General features: G+C 54.8%; 1 protein-coding gene across 1 annotated transcript; it reads right to left on the reverse strand.

Annotated features, from left to right (window-relative positions):
• Positions 1 to 328: 328 nt before the first annotated feature.
• Positions 329 to 13,532, reverse strand: RBFA (ribosome binding factor A). Its single transcript, XM_028524928.2, has 7 exons — positions 13,306 to 13,532; positions 12,419 to 12,461; positions 11,068 to 11,244; positions 10,379 to 10,491; positions 8,033 to 8,117; positions 4,122 to 4,192; positions 329 to 3,049 (listed from the first exon to the last, which is right to left on the reverse strand). The coding sequence occupies exons 1-7, from the start codon at positions 13,464 to 13,466 to the stop codon at positions 2,617 to 2,619; spliced, it is 1,083 nt and encodes a 360-aa protein (XP_028380729.1). The 5' UTR covers positions 13,467 to 13,532; the 3' UTR covers positions 329 to 2,616.
• Positions 13,533 to 14,529: the final 997 nt, after the last annotated feature.

Genomic DNA, 14,529 nt, shown 5'->3' on the forward strand with positions numbered 1-14,529 from the left:
CCACACCAGCCAGGGCTACACTATTAATTTATTAAAATGTACTGGTCTCTTTTAAATCATACAAAAAGCAAGAGTACTTACAAGCTGCTCTTCACTAGAACTTTTATAATTGTTCAGGCATTTACCTGTGAGATCTGTATTTCTCCATAAGGCTTCAAGTACTCTCTAGAACCCTGTCAATTCACCTGCAAAACTTTTTTTTTTTAAGACTCCTTTCTTGCAGGTCAGGTCCAGCTGTCACAAACTGCTAGCTTCTACCTGGGAATAACTTAATTTTTCCCTCACTTGAAGACAATTTTGCCAAATATAGGACTCTTGGTTGATTTTCCTCCCTTTTACCACTTTGAATATATCAGCCCACCACCTCCTGACCTTCAAGGTTTCTGATGAGAAATGTAATCTAATTGAGGATCCCTCGCATGTGATGCTTCGCTCTCTCGCTGCTTTTGATTCTTTGCGTTCGGCTTTTACAAGTCTCACTATGTGTCTCTCAGTTCATCTTCCTTGGAGCACACTGAGCTTTCATCAAATGTGGGAAAGTCTCAGCCATTCTTTCTTTAAACATTCTCTCTACCCCTTCCTCTCTCTTCCTGGGACTCCCCCAGCACGCTGGTCTGCTCCAGTGTCCCACAAGTCCCTAGGGCTCTGTTGGTGTCTCGCCAATCCTTTTTTTCCCCCCATTCCCTAGACTATAATTTTGATTATCTTGTTTCAGTTTCTGTTTCTTTCTTGTGCCTGCTCAAATCTGCATCTGAATCACTCTAGCGAATACTTCATTTCGAGTATTTCATTCCAAAATTTCTGTATGGTTTCTGTTTTTTCTTTGTTGCTAACTTCATTTTGTTCATGTATCATTTTCTAGACTTGCTCTAATGTTTAGCCCTTTGAGCACTTTAAGACAGTTTTAAAGTCTCTGTCCAGTAAATCTACCTCCAGAACTTTTTAGGAGACAGTTTCTGTGGATTTTTTCATTTGCATGGGCCATACTTTCGTATTTCTCTACAGTTTTGTTGTTGCAGTGTATTAACTCTGGAAATCAGATTGTGATCCTTCCGCAGCCTTTGCCGTCTTCTTGTCCTTTTTTTCCTCTCATTGTGGGTTGTGTCCCTGACCTCGACGGGTGTGGGGCTTCCCCAGATGGAGCCAAACCCACAAGACACCTGTTGGTGGCACAGGCTGGGCAAGAGTGCCTGTCATGACTGTTGTATCTTAAGACCTTGCAGGCCTAAGCACAGGTACACACACACAGGCTCACGCACATGGGCACTCACACTCACACACATTTTAGGACAGTGTTCTGAGGTTGTATGTAGCACACATTCATGCTTTGCTGGTTTATATGAATAGGATTCAGGCAAAATCTGCAGTGAATCTTGTCATTTCTCAGAGATTCTTCCTCTGCTTTTCTTCTTCTGGTAACTAAAACACACTTGCAATTACTCTGGGCTTTCCCACCTAGATTAACACAGTCTGATAAAACTGCTTGGAAGACCTAGTGTTGGAGCACGGGAGGCAGAAGGTGGCAGCTGACCCCTCGCAAACTTTCTCGGCCCCAATGCCGCGTGAGGCAGGCATCCAGCCCATGTGCCAATGTGCAAGTCATGGGCCTGAGCAGGGACCAACACCAGCAATTCGACCTGCCTAGAGGGAAGGACCAGCCTGCAGGGCACAGAGGCCTCTGCCACACCAGTCACTCTGCTGGAGGAACAGGGTGCCTCTCTGCTTCAGGCGGCTGACTCACCCCACATCGAGCCCCTCGCAAACCCAGGGCCCGAGCGTCTGCACGCAAAGCGGAGGCACAGGGAGGCGTGTTGTTTGGGGCAGAGTGAAGAGGCTTTACTGGACACATATTTATTGAGAGTTCCGCACAAGTTCTTCCCAGAACAGCTGTCTTTTAAAAGCCGAGTGTGACTTTCTCGTGCTCCGTGCTGAGAGGCACTATGCGTGAGTGAGTCTTATAAAAATGGGGTCATGGGGCATTCCTTCCACAGAACTTAGCATTATCCAGAGATAAATGAAATATTGCAGGCTAGAATTTTTCTGCTCTGCCTTCAGCCACTGAAAGTGTTTTTTAAAAAGACAGACGGAAACCAAATTGCTTTCATATACACCGGGAACATCTGTGCTCCTGGTCAGGACACACCCCTGGGTTGTGGGTTCAATCCCTGGTCTGGTGTGTTTCTCTCCCTCACCGAGGTTTTCTCCTTCCTCTGTCTCTAAAATGGACAGACATACTCTCAGGTGAGGATTAAAGAGACAAAAATGTGGACAACGCGGCATGAAACCAACCGTGAAAAGCAGCCATTCGCAGCAGGACAGGAATGCCGGAGCCTCTGTGGAGACGCATGTGTCCCGGGACTCTGAACCCCCACCTCTGTGGGTGCGTCCCAGAGTGAGTGTGCCTGGGGGTCGCCGGGACTCCAGCCAGGAGCAAACCTGCAGGTGATGAGGACCCAGCTGCTCATCACCCGTCTCACCTTGCACAGGGCAGCAGCAGCAGGGCAGGGGAGAGACAGGGCAGGGCACCTGGGCGCCAGTCACCACGGGCTTCCCGCGAACACGCCAGAGCTGACGGTGCTTCCCAGAGCAGAACTCCGATGGGGCAGCGCCGGAGCCTCACAACCCACGCCCGTCGTGGCCCCCGACAGCCGCCTCGGTCCTCCTGCCCCCGCCTCGCATTGCCTCGGTGTCCGGCTCTGCTTGTCCGCACTCCCGCTCGCACCCCAGGGCGAGCTCCTCCGGAAGGGCCCTGCCATCCTCCGGGTCGTCCCCACCCGCCAGCTCCCACGGGTAGTCCTTGGGGGAGAGCTCCTCAGCCCTGCGGGGCCTGGCCTTCTTCCGCCTTTTCATTGCCCTTCGCAGCTCAGCCGCCGTCTCCAGCCCCGGGCAGGCCGGGCTCTCACTCTCGCCCTCGCGCCCTTTCTCCTTCCTCCTCTTGTACTCCGCGATCTGCTTGTGGAGCGCCTTGTGATCAATCCCGCACAGACTGGAGGGCACGGCAGGCCCCGGGATGTCATGTGGTGAGGGGGCCTCTGGGGCCTCGAGCTCCCTGCAGGGGAGAAGCACAGATGAAGCGCCGGAGCAACTGAGTGCGGCGCCCGGGCTGCCTGGTGCTGCACCTCCCCGCACCCCATGCACGTGAGCCATGCTCACACCGGGCAGCGGCCTGCGGCCCGTGGCGAGGACGGCACAGTGCGGACGGTCTCCAGCCCAGGACCACCCAGGGCACCGGTGGCACCTGCCTGTGGCACTGGCCATCCCAGTTCCGATGCTGCTGTCTGCACTGTCATTAAACACATTTTAAATTGTTCCCCCACTTAAACTTGGCCAATGCCCTGTGAAACAGTTGCGGGTGGGACCTTTGATACTCAGCCGACTTGATGAACCAAAGCAAAGGAGAAGCTTCTACGCCGACAGCAAACTGGGAGGACCCTTTACTCCCGAAATCCTGCCGTGTCGCCCCTCGGAACCCTCCAACTCTCCACTACAGAGGCCCCATGCCCACAGCTTTGGCCCCCACCTGCCCCCCGCCGCCCCTCCCCCCGCCACCCGCCGCGGGCTCCTCGCTGGTCCCAGACACAGTGCCTCACTGCAGCGCGGAGCCTCTGCTCAGCCCTGTGGCCCCGGAGTAGAGCACACGTGGCAGGCTGGGGTCCTAACAGAGCCCGGGGGAGGCGGTGCAGCCGGTCTCGGACCCCAGGCCGCGAGCCTGCTCGGGCTGTTCCCCTGCCTGGGCCGGCCCCTCCACACCCCCCAACTCCTCACCACCCTTTCCGAGGCCCGCCCTGCAAGGTCACCTTGCCCACCGCATGCATCTCCACGTTCACTGCTGGCGGTCAGCCTCCCCGCAAAATGCAGGCCCCACGCACGGCCGAGCATTTGCTCGCAGGGCTGCAGCACGCAGCCCTGACCTACGAGTCTTTGCAGTGTCCGCAGCGGCCAGAGGTCCGAGCACCACGGGAGGATGCCCAGAGCCCCAGGGCGTGCAGGGGCCCTGTAGCCAGGCGCCGCCGGGCCGCGCAGCCCGCCCGCCCGCAGACCCGGTTGGGCGCCAGGGCAGCCGCGCAGCCACACCCGCCGCCCGCCCGCCGGAGGCCCGGACGCACGCCCACACGCAGCACCTGAGGTCCCCGCCTCCAAGGTCTTCTTCATCTGCCGGTCCCAGATCAGCGACTGCCAGTAACCGGTCCACCTGGAGAGGAACAGGAAGGAAGGCCCTCAGCACGCGAGATCGTGCGGCGTGACGTCAGAGGGATGCGCGACCGCCATGGGTCCCTTCCGGCGCCGCTTGACGTCACTCCCGGAGGTGACAACTTCCGGGCACTGAGTGCGTTCGCCCCCTTTCAAAGAGCTGTTGTTCTAACAGCCACGTTTCTTTAATGATGAAGTTTTTAAAAACTGGATTTAAAAATATGAAACATATTAAAACTGGATTTAAACGTGTAAAAGCGAAAGTTATGAGCCAGCAGCTGGACGTCAGCCGAATTGCCCAGGCAACTTGCACCGCCGCACGGGACGCGCTGGGGGCGTGGGGAGGGGAAGGCCGGCAGAGCGTGTCCCCTGGAGCCGGAGTGCGGAGTCACCACGGCACCGGGGACGGCCCTGGACGTCTGAGGACGCAGACCTGGGGACTGTGTCTGAGCACAGGACTGGCGACGCTGCACACCGTGGACGGGCGGGGAGGAAAGACTTGCAACGCGCGCTCTGGCCAGGGATGTGGACTGGACCATGCAGCTGCACAGCCAGACAACCCGCGAGAACCGAAGGCATCACCGAAGGAGGGACGACCCGCAGCGCTCCAGGCATGCGCTGACCCCACCAGGCCGGGCGCTCCCAGCCCGCAGGTGCCCACGGATGCTGCCAGTCTCCGCTCAGTCCAGCTGCCCACCACAGCCTCACTTGGGCAGAGGACCACCAGGTGCTGATGGGTGGAGAGTCGCTGTGCTGTGTTCCCAGGGCAGATACCTGTCCCCAAAGGTGCCACCCCCACAGGAAACGCAGGGACAAGTCTTGAAGCACTGCTCGAGCCAGAGGCCCAAAGCAACTGTCCTCAAGGCCTGAAAATCAGGTGCACCGGGGGCGAAGGGGCCAGCTCCTCGGGGTGGGCAGGAAGGCGTGCATTCTGTGCCCATGATGGGAGATCACCCATCGATAAAGCTTATTTTAGAAGGGTTATCAAAGAACCAAATGCAGCCCCCAATTCTGACACGTGAACACTGGCGCACTGTGTCTCTCGGACCATCCTGCAGGGAACCCCTCGTGCAGGCCCCACTGACTCCGCCAGGCAGCGCTCTGCTCTCAGTGCGCCGACAAGCAAACAGAATAAACCACAAAACTGGCCTCCAAGTCCATGCATTTTCTTTAAAAAATTAGACTTTTTTTTCCTTTATAGTTATGAAAAATCCCATTGTAAACGCCTTCTGGTTGAAGTGTAAGATGCACAGGACAAGTACACAAGCCCCTCTATGCACAGCGTGAGACGTTTGGAGACCAAGCCCTCCTCCACGCCCGCCCGAAGGCAGCCGGCGTTCTGACTTCCAAAGTCGAAGGCGAGCACGCCCATCCTTGCTCTTCTTATAAACAGAACCAGAGCACGGGCCTCTCCTTTGGCGTCTGGGGTGAGGTGCGGGCGCAGGGGGACAGCTGGCTTGCACCACAGCGCGTTCAGCTGCTGCTAACTCGTGCCCGGTGTCCGCAGGAACTCCACACACGCCCTCCCACCGCCATCGGTACCCCCACGGGATGGTGGGGCGCAGGCCACTCAGCTTCTGAAGGTTCGACCCCAGCCTCCTCCAAAGTGGCCACGCCCGAACAGCTCAGGGGCCTGTTGCTTTGGTCAAGACCTGCAGTGTCCTCACTGCTGTCCGGTGGGCCTCGCTGGGGCAGGGTGTACACCGGAACTTTTGTGGCTTCACGTCCACGCTCCTGATGACCGTGACGCTGAGCCCTGCACCTGGGTTTACCAGCAGTAATGGGCTCAGTGTGACAGAGCTTATCACCACCCCTCTGTGAAATGTCCGCACCAGTGACCTGGAGACCGTCCTGAGAAGGTACAGGAAGGAGGAGAAACTGTTAACACCACTACCATTGCGCCCCCTGCAAGCTTCCCACACAGTGCACCCAACATAAGACACTGAGTAAACTGGTAGAAGACTCAAAGTTTCACCCATATTCCCAACTTTAATGTTTATGACCATCCAAGCTGCTTTCCCATTGCCTGACTTCAACCTATCACAAACGCAAGGGCAAGCAGGAAACAACGTGCCCTCAAACACTCATCTGTGCAAATCCGAGACCCTCTCCGAGTGAGGCCTTTGCTTACTTCTACCTGCAGTGAGACAGACTTCACGACAGCGAGCCGAGCCGAGACCAAGTCTTTACTTCGCCTCCGCTCAACACCCGGGCTTCCCTGGGCTCCGGGCACCTGCAGGACCCACCCTGGCAGTGGGGCACATAGCCAGGCCCTTCACCACCTCCTCTGGGCACATGTGGGCTGCAGCAGGACAAGCACAGTGGGACGGATGCTGCACAGGCCCGAGGCAGCCTCCAACACAGACACCCACCAGCAGACTCTGGAGAAAGGGCCTCTCTAGAACGCGCATCTCATGCACCTCCCTCCTCCCAGTGGCTTCTTCTGGACAGGAACCCACAGAGCCAGGCGGGGCCTGGAGACTGCTAGTTCTCCACCTCAGAGGGAGGGGCAGGGCGGGCAAGGGAGCAGAGGGCTCATCCTCCAGCCACACCAGGGTTTCCCTCTCCCAGTCTGACCACATGTGCCTGGGTGGATCCTTTTATTTTATTTATATTTATATTTTATTTTATTTTAGAGAGGGGAAGGGAGGGAGAAAGAGAAGGTGAGAAATACTGGTGTGAGTAACATCGATTGGTTGCCTTCCATACGTGCCTGAGGGCGGGGGTCCCCAACCTCCAGGCCATAGGCTGGTGCTGGTCTGTGGCCTGGAGGAACCGGGCTGAATAACAGGAGGTGAGTTTGAATGTAATGTCCTTGAATCATCCCAAAACCATCTGCCCCACCCCAGTCCACAGAAAAATTGTCTTCCATGAAACCAGTCCCTGGTGCCAAAAAGGCTGAGGACCTCTGCCCCAGGGAAGTGAACCTGCAACCTAGGTACATGCCCTGACCGGGAACTGAACCAGCAACTTTGTGGTTCACAGGACAATTCCCAATCCACTGAGGCACACCAGCCAGGGCTTTTTTTGATAAGCTTTTTAAAGGTATAATAACATGCCTTAATAACCACCAGGTAACCACCAACCAGATTAAAATACACACACACATATGCCCTGGCTGGTGTAGCTCAGTAGATTGAGCATGGGCTCCAAACCAAAGGGTGGCCAGTTCGATTCCCACCCAGGGCACATGCCTGTGTTGTGGGCCAGGTCCCCAGTAGGGGGCACTCGAGAGGCAACCACATATTGATGTTTCTCTCCCTCTCCCTCTCTCTAAAAATAAATAAATAAATAAATAAACTAAAACACATATATTTACATATATTTACCTTTATAATTAACCTGTAACTAAAGCAGGCAAGGGAATTGTAAAAGTTACAGTCACAGGGCAGCATGTCAACCTTGTGAGCCTTAATGATGGGAAACAGCCGTGGCTGGGCTGAAACCCAGGGAAGTGAGAGCAGGTGGCTTCGACGGCCTCAGGTTCATAAATCGAGACCTGGAGATCTGACTTACTAGTTAAGAGTTACAGAGATAAACATAAAAAAACTAAAGTCAGAAAATAAGGCTACCTCTGGTGACTGGAAGGTTTTTTTTTTCCAATTTCCTACATTAGCACAGACAAAGAAATACCTTTAAATAAAAATACTAAACTTTTGCTGAGAGATTGACAATCTTCCCAATCCGCCCTGCCCCTCCCTCTGCTGGGAACAAGCGTGGGGTCTTACTTATCATCTGTACCCCTCCCAGTGTTCGTTTGTAGAACTGTATACATTATCTTCTTAGAAATCCGACCTGCGTAACAGTTCACGTCAAAGAGCCCATGGTTTAGAGGCCTCACCTCGGCTACAGCTGCGTGGCCTTTGTCCTGGACAAACACTATCGGTGGCACGTTCCTCAGAGTCTGCTGGGACATCAAAAGATGCCTAGAGAGAGAGGATGCACATGAGTGCAGAGGCAGGTGGCAGTGGGAGGAGAGGTGCGACAGTGCCGGAAGCAAACATTTACGATTTCACACAGACATGAGAGATGAGATTTGCTTATCACATTACTCAAAGATGAAAACGTCAGCCCAGAAGCCTTCTCCAGCCAGCTGCACATCACAAAGGGGACAAGAAACGATGCCGATCCCTCTAAAGTCTAAATAATAGTATCTAACCAGAGGCTCCCACCTGGGCATCACGGTGGCCGTGGGCTCCACGGCTGGTCACTAACCGCCGTCAATGCTTCCTCCTACAGCCGATGGATATGCACAACAATGCCACCCACCACCCCGTGCCACACAGAAGTGATCTCTGTGGTCTTCAGTTATGCGACAGGGAGATAAAAGGTGACAATGTGGCTGTGACACACAGCACATCCGCTCAGTGACAGTGGGTCATGGAGCACACTAAACCCAGGGTGGCCAGAGGAGGGGGGAAAGAGGACGTTCTGTTGAACTGAATTTTCTAGCTACCTAAAAATTAATCAGGGGACAGTACTGTTACGGCGACACTTGTTAGATTTCTCACTTTCTTGTTTCTGTTAAATGTAACAGTGGAATGCACTTGCCAACCTTTAATAAGCAACTTTACAGACGCCAAGGCACCACTGTGGTGGACGTCTGTGGTCACGACGCAGGAGAGCCACACGGGGACATGAGTGTGGCAGCTGCCGTGCGACTCTGACTTCTCAGCACCTGCCCCCTTCTGACAGTGCAGGGAACAGGGGGGAGGGGCTAGAGCAGGGAGAAAGCCAAGGACAGTGGGAGGGAGGAATTCCAATTCTGCTAGGGCTGGCGGGTCGGGTGTCGGGGTATTTTAAGACTGAGGAAACTGGAGTAACTTCCCTGCTACCACCTAGCTCAGCAGTTCTCAAAGCCTCAGGGCTGCTTTACACTCAGAAAATTACTGAAGATCCCAGGGAGCTTGTGTTTATGTGGGCTATATCCAGCAATGTATACCATACTAGAAATTAATACCAGGAATTTAAAATATATTAATTCACTTATTTTCGATGAAAAATAGATTTTCTAAAAAAATTATTGCGAAGACTGGCGCTGTGTACACAGTTGCAGATTTCTGTAGTGCCCAGCTTAATGGAAGACAGCTGGATTCCCACATTTGCATCTGCATCCAATCTGTTCCCATGTTATTTTGGTCGAAACACAAGAAGGAAACCTGGCCTCGTATGATCTGTGACTGGAAGACAGAGGGCCGTCTAAACACGCTCACAAGAAGCGTGGACCTCTTTGGTGCTAAACAAAAACTCAACACGTGGCAGTGTTTTAAAGATCAGGTGCAACGTGGAATCAGAAACCAGACCAGTGAACACGCCGCACCATCACAAGGAACGCCTGGGCTCTCTTGCATTTGAGTTGACCTTTCCTCCCACGTGGTTCTGTGACCTCACACCCTGGGCGTCAGGAGACACTGGCTCACCAAGGTCTGCCGTCCTCAGGAGGCTGACACCTGTCACCACCCGTCTCATCAAGGTGCTGCACGTGCTGGAAAGCTGCCAAACTCGCAGCAGTAGAAACACTGCCTAAAAATCTGATTTTTACTTGAAGGCTTGAATTTTCTCACTGGCAACAAGTATGATCAATTGTTTTCCCTGAAGTGATGGGTTCACTTGGCTCATTTGCAGAAAACGTCTGTCAAAGTACCCGAATCTGAAAAACCGTGGTTGGTTCTCTTGCTCCTTCAAGTGAAAAAGTGTCTCTTTCCGTGTGCACAGCATCGGCCCAGGGACAGCCACTCCAGCCCGGCCCCCCACAGGGCTCCACGCACACTCCCACCACATACAATACGAACCAGGTCCATACCCAAGGGTCAGAGTTTAATGACATTAGTAGCGTTCGCTTATCCATCAAGGACATTCTTAAATAAAACTGGCCCTGTGTTTACTGCAAGCAGGCAGCATGGAGGTCCCCCGATCTCAGGGCCTCTGGGCCCACAGCTCTACCCACTGGAGCTTTGGTGCAAACGTCTACACAGTGGGAAAGGAAGTAATGTCCCACTGTGACAACAGCTTTAACCTGAAGAACACCTCCAAAGATCTCGGGGGTCGCTAGGGATCCAGGACCACAGTGAAGTAAAAAAAAAACACTTCCAAAGTTTTTCTCAAAAGCAAAAATACATCACTAAATAGGCTGGGCAACTCCGGGCGCTGCAAGAGCAAACACATTGGGCCGGCTCAGCGTCCTCACCTCATGTGCGCTGCGTGCCTCTGCAGCGTGGCCTGGGCATGCGCGTTCTGCTCGGCAGGGAGCGGCGTCCTCCAGTACACGCGGCAGGCAGAGAAGTCTGCGGTCAGAGACACCTGAGGGCCCCCCACCCCTTCAGCGTCAGTGGGTTTTCCGCAGACAGACACCACGCAGGAGCCAAATGCTAGTGCGACGGCCATCTCCACCCACCACCTGAGCTGGTGTTCCAGCCGCACCGTCGCAGGCACCACACTCACGGCCAATGACAGGGGGCCCATTGACCCGCCCCTCCCCAACCCCAACCCCAACCCCGTGGCGCTCACGGAAAACGCCCAACCTCCACGATTCTCCTCATTGTTTCCCTTTAGCTACACTCACTCTCACTAGACCGATGGCAGGAGGTCACCTCCTTCAGCTTTACCCCAAGACAAAGGTGACGTAGCCACGTATCTGACCCACAGGTGTGCGAATGTCTGACCCGGCTCTCGATGCTGTCCGGTCGGAGACACCTCCCTCCCCTGCTGTGGCAGCACACGCGCCCCCTCCACCTGTCTTTAGTGCTCAAATGGACGCACTTAGCAATGCTCCTGCAACCCAGACCAAGGGCCCTGGGAGCGACCCGGGGCCCCTTTCCCGGCAGCTGGGCTAGCAGTCCCAGCCGCGTTCCTTCTCGGTGTGGCCCCGCGGCCTACCTTGGACAGCTCCACGTTCAGGTCATAGACCTGTTGGCTCACTTCAGGAGTGCACAGCAAATCGCTGAGCGCTTTGTAGAGGAGGCCGTTCAGGGCCCTCAGGCGCACGTGGTCTTCCTTCCTGGTTTTCTTCGAGGTGCTCTTTGTCAGGAACTCCAGCTGGGACGGCTTGTAAGTCTGCGTTAGCAAGAACACATGCAAAGGCTAACGTTAGCCTGTGCGGTAAACTCGTACCAGCTTACAAAAAAAAAAAAAAAAAAAAGGCCACTGGGAAGAAGACCTTGAACACCTTGAAACCAGAAATAAATGTTACGCTCAATCACCTTAGCTTAGCCCTGGCCAGTGTGGCTCGCTTGGTTGGAGTGTCATCCCTGCACACCAGAAGGTCGTGGGTTCCATCCCCGGTCGGGGTGGGTATGAGAGGCAACTGATCAATGTTTCTCTCCTTCCCTTCCCCTCTCTCTAAAATCAGTGGGCATGTCCTCAGGTGAAGATTTAAAAAAAATACACTTTTTTTTACGGAGCTGGATCCTTCCAGGTTTTATCTACCATCCCTCCAATATAAAAATCATGGCCAGTACACATTTTTCCAAGAAAAACTTTTACTGAAATATAATCAACACATAATAAAATTCTCCCTCTTAAAATGTACAATACAGCCGTGGCCAGGTAGCTCAGTGGTTGGAGCATCGTCCTGACATGCCAAGGTTGCCAGTTTGATCCCCAGTTACAGCACATACAAGAATCGACCAATGAATGAGTGAATTAGTGGAACAATGAATTGATGTTTCTCTCTTCCTTCCTCTGTCTCTCTAAAGTCAATAAATTTTAAAAAATACAGATCAATGGTTTTTAGTACACAGTGTTTTTTCCTAACCAACATCATTCATTACATAGACTTTTACAATGTATCTACGTGTGTTTGATACCCACACACACTGAAAACCGAGTGCACTTTGCTATGTTAGAATTTGATCATAGGTATGACATTCCGGAAAACTTCGGTGTCAATAATATTTTTTTAAAGAGTTTATTTATTTATTTTCAGAGAGGGAAGGGAGGGAGAAAGAGAGAGAGAGAAACATCAATGTGCAGTTGCTGGGGGTCATGGCCTGCAACCCAGGCATGTGCCCTGACTGGAAATCGAACCTGCAACACTTTGGTTTACAGCCTGAGCTCAATCCACTGAGCTACGCCAGCCAGGGTGATAATATTTTTTAACTCAAAACTCCACATCACCAATTCACCCAGGCCCGCTCCTACAGACCCTGCACCACCCACTATGGGGCCGGAATGGCCACCAGGCTGCAGACTCCTGGAACCTCGCACCCATTGTGGCCACTCGACTCACCAGGTGCGAGCCCAGGGAAGGCCCTTCATACCAAAACTTCTTTCTACAGGAAGAAAATAAAAACTGTGTTGGACACTGACAGCAAATCAAAGAAGAAAAAGTTACAGAAGCTAGCTCAAGCTTGCAATACCACAGCGGTTTCTAAGGGGCTAAACTCTGACATTGATGTTATGAGAATGGGAAGCTACCTACCCGACAATGGCGGGGGGGGGGGGGCGGGGGGGGCGGGGGCAGAGACAGGAGAGGGCTTTAATTCCACCTCGGCTGTCACCCAAAGTGTCCCTCCCTCCCACGGGCAGAGAAGGAGAGTCTTGCAAACACGCCTGTCCGACTGCACGGGGCACTGCGCCCTACCCGAGGAAGCCCTGTGTGCGACCGACTCGGGCGGCGGAACAGCTACGCGAACAGGTGCGGGAGGAAGTCCCAGGCGAGCAAGGAAAGGAAGCTAGCACGGCCCGCGTGGTAGCGGATCGGAGCTGGAGAACTGTATGAACTCCAGCTTCCCTTACGACAGGCCCGCATGGTGGGTGACACGCAGCCGTGGTTACAGGCAAGTGCATTTGCAGGTGCGCTCCTGTGTTTTGCAGCTGAAACGGCCTAAAGACACAGCCCAGTAGCAACGCACACGTCCAGCTCTCGGGGTATCCGAGGCCGTTCGCTAACTACCGGGACGTGACATCTCACCTGCAGCAGCACAGAACAAAGGCCAGGCGGCGAAAACGGCGAAATGTTAACGGAGCAGCGGAACTGCTGGTGACCTTTCAATGACCACTCATCCGACAAGCGAGGCTACGCTCGCTGAGCCGGTGGCCGTGGGCCCCACCCCCGCCCCGAGGGCACCCCCTCCATGCCCGTACCCCCCGCCCCCTGCACTCAGGGCGCCGTACTTGGTTTTCGAGGCAAATTTCTTGAGCAGGTTCTTGCCGCCGAGGACCGGTGAGCCATGCAGGCCTCGGGCACCGCCGGGAAGACGCCCCGCGTGGCGCCCACCGAGCAGCGCCCGGAGCCCCGGGGATACCCCCAACAGCCGGAGGGCAGTCGCCCACATGGCGACCGAGCGAGCCCCGGGGCAGAGCCAGCAGAGTCCGACCGTCGCGGGGCGGGACGTAAAGAGGCGGGGCCACGCGGGGCGGGGCGAAGTGCAGGGTAAGTGCTTTGAAGACGAGTAGGAGGGACGTGAAGCAGAGGGGCGGGAAACGTGAGGCGGAGCCACGCAGGGCGGGGCGGAACGTGAAGAGACGGGGCGGGGATCCGAGCCTATCGGGCGACGTGCGTGCTGAGCGCTGGGAACGACGTACGGCGGAGAGACGTGAGGTGGGGCGGGGCGACGCTAGGGTTGGTGACGAGCGTGAGAAGCGTTGTGGAGAATGCGGGGCGGGGCCTAGATGAGGGTGGGCGGGACCTAGATGAGGGTGGGCGGGGCGTGAAGCAAGGGGGCAGAGTCGGAGGGCACTACGTGACTGCTGTGAGGGTGGGAGTGCTGCCTTTGCTGACGCTCCACCCTAACGAATGAGGCTGCGTCGCAGCTCGCCTGCCGCTAGATAGCAAGGGGAGAAATCGGGGCGGGAGGGAGGTTAGAGCTCTTAGCTCGTGGTTCGGGGGCGTGCTGGAGTGGAGCCCCTCATGTTTCTGACTCCTGACACCACCGGTCCCTTTGCTCACGCGGAACGTTTTCTTCCCGTGCCACCTCCTCTGCAGGTCCAAAACCCCTGCAGGACGGAGGCACACTGCTGCCCAGCCCGTCGTCACCGTCACCCCGGGACCGCCAGCGGCAGCCAGCCAGGCCCCCCCCCCCCCCCCTCCACGCTTGTCGCTGGCTCTCAGAGAGGCCGTGCTGTTTGGTCCTGTCCCCTACTAGGCTGCACCCCCTCAACAGTGGCGACTCGATCCCTACGGAAGCCCCAGCACTGAGAACAGCTCTGGCACCTGGAAGGCGCTCCATCGTCATTTTTTGAATGATTGAAATAAAGGCATGCACAGGGATTCGAGTTTAAGGAAGGCTACCTACTCCATGGAGCTGTGGGAATTTAATAGAATGGAAAGCAACGGCCGATGGAAAACCCACAGACCTAGCCCAGGCTTTTAATCCAGGTTCAAATATTTGCAACTTC

This window comes from Phyllostomus discolor, chromosome 9 (genome assembly GCF_004126475.2).
Source record: "Phyllostomus discolor isolate MPI-MPIP mPhyDis1 chromosome 9, mPhyDis1.pri.v3, whole genome shotgun sequence".
NCBI lineage: Eukaryota > Metazoa > Chordata > Mammalia > Chiroptera > Phyllostomidae > Phyllostomus > Phyllostomus discolor.